The sequence below is a fragment of the Halyomorpha halys genome, unplaced genomic scaffold, assembly GCF_000696795.3.
Source record: "Halyomorpha halys isolate HHAL.00 unplaced genomic scaffold, Hhal_1.1 Scaffold22.1, whole genome shotgun sequence".
Classification (NCBI taxonomy): domain Eukaryota; kingdom Metazoa; phylum Arthropoda; class Insecta; order Hemiptera; family Pentatomidae; genus Halyomorpha; species Halyomorpha halys.
In genome coordinates, this window is record NW_027104816.1 from 1,902,966 (window position 1) to 1,908,771 (window position 5,806).

Genomic DNA, 5,806 nt, shown 5'->3' on the forward strand with positions numbered 1-5,806 from the left:
CGAAAGCAAAATGTCAAAAAAGAGAAGAAGGAATAAGATGTAACACGTTTGAACTACTGTAACATACTGGCTTTATTGGGTTCAGCACATCTCTATATATACACATGATCAGCTGATCTCCTCAGTCAGCTGACATCGAAGTACCAGCTGACTGTAACTTATATATATATATATATATATAGAGAGAGAGAGAGAGAGAGAATTTATCTCACCTAAAGTCTTCATCGCAATTTTGAATCCTAAGCCAGGCTGTCCAACTAAGTTTTCTTCTGGTATCTCACAATCTTCAAATATCAAATTGCAAGTGGATGAACCTCTAATTCCAAGTTTATTTTCTTTTTTTCCCAAAGAAAGGCCTATTACAAAAAATCAAATTATTACATGTCTTAAAAAGTTTGATTCTTTTTTTAGAAAATGTGAGCTAGAATATTTTCAGAACATTTATTACCAGTATAAGTTTGATTTATAAATTAGTCAGTTAACTAATAAATGGAAATGATTAAATGCTATAAGAATAAAATTAAGTCGCATGTAAACACCTTAAATATGTACAAAACCCATGATTACTTTGAGATATCTATCCCTAGCAGAAAGGGTTGGACCAGTTGATGAGGTTATATACCTCAGTTAGGCATAAGTGTAAGGAGAGGCTTTGACATCATCCCTCACCTGTAGTACTTAAGGGATAGGATGACTGTCACTAAATGAACTTTGTAGGATAGAGTGTGTTCTGGGCCACAGTTACCTCGCCACAATGGCCATCTATAAAGGCGAGGTCTTTGGTATCCTGAGGTATCCATTCCCTGAATAGAACCAAAAACTAATGCTGAAACAGGACAGGAGACTGGCCACTATACAGGGACTGACTTTACTTAGGGCCATAAAGGCATATAGAATGGTGTAATATGAGGGTGTGCAGGTGCTGGCTAGAACAATGCTTCCGGACCTCATCCTCAAGGAAGGGTTTTTTGATATTTAAGTAATATCAATATATATCAAAATATATATTGAAACTTGACCACAAGCAAATAAAACAAGTCTGCGCAAATAGATTCATTTTCGGTGGCATAGGATGATCATGAAGAGAAAAATACAAAATAACAATTAAAGCCACGAGATTTGTAATTACTAGACCAGAGGAAGTGGAGCTTATGCCTACTACTCAACGTTGATCCTCCAAGAGCTCCAACGTTTATCTGCTTAATCTATGTATTTCCACACATTTTTTCCCTAATACCAAAGTGAAATATTGGTAAAACTCCTAAATGAGAATGCAACATTTTTAAAAATTTAAAAAACACGTATATTATTTTCTTCAGGTGAATTTTGATTTCCCAATCAAAATCTTCCACTGCTAGATTTAGTATAATTTACTATTGTAATTACTACATTGTCTTAGGATAATTTTAACAAATTTTGAGAGAAAAAAACAAAGAAAATTGGAAATAAGTATTGTATTGAAAAATTCTTGATTCTGTACAATGATCTTATCAATTAAAATGATTATAAGCTTATTTAATTTTTTTTTGACAAGAGTATCAAACAATAACATGTATTTTTTGTTTTACATTGGCAAACTTAGTTTTACCGAAAATTCTTACAACTCAGACGAAGCAAGCAGATATCGTGAACAATGAATCCAAGCTACCTGGGAAAATGTACTGAACTAATCAAACTGCAAGGCAATAAAAAATAACAATATGTTCAGTTGTTATTTGTGTTTCTGCTCTTTTGATTAAGCTAAACTTTTCACAAATGCTGCTTCTTGATTGCTTTGACTGAAAATATCGAGTATGTCCACTCATACAACTTTCCTGCTGCATTCAATTGAAACTCCATATGAGTTATTCATTTTCTATACATTTTTAAAACAAAAATAGAATAGAAAAATAGATACCAAAATATATTAGCAGCTACCAAAAATTAACAAAAAAAAATTATTATTATTTTTACACAAGGATAGTCTTCTGATTTGAGACTTTTTTGGAGAGATTGAGAAACTCAAAACATTTATCAACAATCTGCTTGTTATCCTGCAAAATATAATAGAGGTCTGGTGATAAATCATTTACAAATTTGAGGGAGTTGTATGCTCGGCAGTCAGCAAAATGTGTTAGTCAAATAGTCGTGTTCTGTAAGTTTGGCATACAGGTGTAGAATTAGTTTTATTTTCAAGTTGACTAATATTATTTGGCAGTTACAATTAATTTGTCACTGCAGTTATCACCTATGTTACTTTTAATCAAAGTGGATTCCAAAGTACTTATTATAAACTTTGACAGTATTGGCCAAACTAGCTGACATTTCCTGTGGTGATGTAGTGAGGATAGATGTGGGGGAGCTGTCACTACACCTGCATAAGTTCTGATCCGAACACTTTCCGTCTATTGTCTTTTAATAATTGCTTACCTTTGACGATAGGACACTTGATTCTTTACTCTGATTTTTTTTCAATTTGTTTTCCCTTTCATATACTAAACACTTATTACTAAATGCTGGATGGTAATTGGTGCAGTTGGGAGAATTATTTCAAGTATCAGTACTGTGTGAATTCTCTCCACATTTAACACAGTTAGTTATTTGGCAATAAATACTGGCGTATATGTAATTATAACAAAAAAATAAAACAAATAAGTTGCTTCTGACAGAAAATCTAAGATTACTTTTTCGAATACACTTCACACACTTTAATATCAAAATCAGTGAAGGTGTAGCTTTCTTTTCATGATTAATTTTTTTATAAATAAAACAACACCCTCATCTTCAAGTTCTGTAACCAATTCAGCAACTCTGGAAAATAAGTACCTCCATGTGAAAACTTCAATGTAGTTGAAATAATATGGGAATAAGGATTAGGCACCGCAGTGCTTTCCTCTTTGAAGTCTGGAAGGCAACAAAGTGTGGTTGTTATGAAAGTTTATATTTGTTTCCCATGATCAAATAAATGTTTTGACCGGGAGGTAGTTCATAGGTTTTGAAGTATCAAATAAATACTTTTTTCACCAGGCAGCTTATTGGTTTTTTTAATATCTTTATTGAAATTTACAACTGTATATTACATAATACATTCAGTAAATTTGATCTTAGTTAAAATAGTAGAGCAACTACCCATTGGTAGCACTCTAATGACATTTACATTAGCTGGTCTCGTGGCCATCTTCTTTTTTGGCGCCTCAGAGGATTGTCAGGAATGGAAGAGGATGCAAGGTTAGAAACTAGGGGGTTTGAGTGGTTAGGGAGTTTATAATGGAAGGAGTGATATCTGGTTGGGGCTAGATCAGTTATAAAGGGAACATTAAGGTCTTTATGTATAATTTTATTTGTGACAAAGGAAGGAGCATTGAGAATTTAATGAAGGATCTTGGATCGTAAGGATTAATATGAGAGGAATTCGAACGTTTAGTGGAGCCCCAAAGCTCAACTCCATATGTCCAGATTGGCCTTATTACAGTCATGTAGATCAGTCTTTTGTAATGTGTTGGAAGTTTAGACCGTTTGTCTAATAATAGTAAGTGCTGTCATAGTCGAAATCGACGTGCATTTTCCTGTCTTTCCAGTCTTGTGTGAGGATTCTAGGTTAATCGTTAGTCCAAGGTAGCGGATCTGTTCGACTGGGATAAGAGTAACATTATTAAATGAAACTGTAGGGCAGTCGGTAGGTTTACGACTAAGGGTAAAAGCTTATTGGTTAAATAGTTAAAACATTACATATATAAGGGTTTATTTTATTGTTTTATTTACTTACTTTTGACTGTAACATATAATATTTTAGTTTGGCAAAAGTATAGTCCCAAGACCTACCGTATTGTCTCATCAACATCACATGAAAAAATGTATAGATTTTGATTGATTAATTTTGATCATAACTTTATTTCTTTAGATAAATCCAATATTTTAGTAGCTAAGAACCTTTCCAAAACGTCACATACAAACAGATCATTACATTTCTATGTGTATATATAGGTGATGTCTAAGCATGGGCAGTTGATATCTAAGTTCGCTAATACTTGTCCGATTTATTTTATTTTATTTTCTTTGCTTTGAATATCCAATATATCAGTAGCTAAGAACCTTCCCATAATGAAATTTAACATTTTTAAAAAACAGCATGTAAATTGGTTATACATTTTGGAGATCTTTGGTAAACTACAAATATGATTACATTTCAATTTATATAGACAGATGATATCTAAGTTCGCTATATACCAGAGAGTCTATTAAAATGGCTTGACGAAGTTTCCATTTCGAGGTTTTTCCAAATTTTCTCTGACCAAGCAAAAGTTACTCGAACTGATATTTTTTTCCTACACACACTTGAATCAAATATTAATGATTATACAAAATCTACTACTTAAATTTATAGTAGAATACTTCCACAAAATAAGGATTTCATAGTTGCGTCCCCTTTTTTCCATTGTATTCCGAATAGGTTACTAACAGACAAGTAACTTTGGGAAAATATTTGCACTTCAACAATTTATTCTAAGACTTTTCAATTTATAATAATTATTTATTGATTTATTCTTCAATAACTTATTCTTTAAAGGAACGGAACAACCAATAGTTATTGATAATTTCAAAATATCCAATAAAAATTAATATCAAACAATAGGCTAAAATCCCACTATTCATGAAATACTAATACTAATTAGATAGTACCTAGGCAAAAAAAATTCTTGTATTTCTATGAGAAAGTTAGTTATTGAAATGAAATGAAAAAATAACTTTATTCTGGGACACATGTCCCCTAAGAATAAATACATGGTTCATATAGTGAGATTTTTATCTTGCGAGCATTTACAAATTTTCAGATAGTAGAATGAAATTACATTGGTATATTGGCTTTACTACTGTTTATAATGTTAATCAATACCTGCCCTATTTATTTTATTACAAAGATGTGGAGGTTTGGTAATTCAATAAATGAAGGAATAGGTGTTGTTTAAAGGAGAGAATGGATGAGGACTGGCGAATGGAGATGGGAAGAGAATTCCAGAGGGAGGTTGCACGTATGACGAAGGATTTGCTAAAGGAGGTTCTATAGGAGGGCATATATAAATCATTCGGATGTGATCTGGTGTTTAATGAGTGGATGGATGAATGAAGAGTGAGGAGATCTAGGATATAGGTAGGTTTTTTGATGCTAAGAACTTGGAATAGAAAAACACCAAGGAGGTATTGCCTTCGGGAGGTTGCATAGAGCCACTTCAACTCGGAATACCAGCGGGAGACTTGAGAGCGCCTAGGGAACCCAAAGATAAATCTTACAAAGCAATTCATGAGTCTCTTCAGTCTCAACTCTAGTCCTGCAGATAGCCCTCCATACACCAAGGATCCGTAGTCGAAGTGGGGGAAGACGAGAGAGGATACTAGGAGCTGACGAGTGTTCTGAGGAATGGAATTACGGAATTTAAGGAATTGTTTCAGTACAGTTATGGATTTGCGTGTGATTTGGGAAATATGGTTATTCCAAGAGAGGTGTTGATCAAAAGTGACACCAAGGTTTTTTATTGTAGGATAGAAGTGAATCGGTTGGTTGTTAAGGAATAGTAGAGGATAATAAGGGAGGGTATGAAGGAGGCGCTTGGAACCAATAAGAATGGCCTTCATTTTTTTGGCATTCAGCTTCAAATCATTCTTAGACGCCCATGCGTTAATGCTGTCAATATCTTCTTGTATCTTTTGGATGGCCTCAAGCATTTCGGAGGGATGGAAGGACATATAGATTTGGAGATCGTCTGCGTATAGATGGTACTGTGCATGGTGAATGGAATCAGGAAGATCATTGGAGAAAAGGGTTGGTGAA

At 33.5% G+C, this 5,806-nt stretch overlaps 1 protein-coding gene across 1 annotated transcript in view; it reads right to left on the bottom strand.

Annotated features, from left to right (window-relative positions):
- Nucleotides 1-5,806, bottom strand: part of Arc42 (Activator-recruited cofactor subunit 42) — a 108,035-nt gene that overhangs the window by 50,253 nt on the left and 51,976 nt on the right. The window contains exon 6 of the mRNA XM_014422657.2: nt 213-356. Within this exon, the coding sequence (XP_014278143.1) occupies nt 213-356 (144 nt within the window). The remainder of the gene's footprint in view (nt 1-212; nt 357-5,806) is intronic.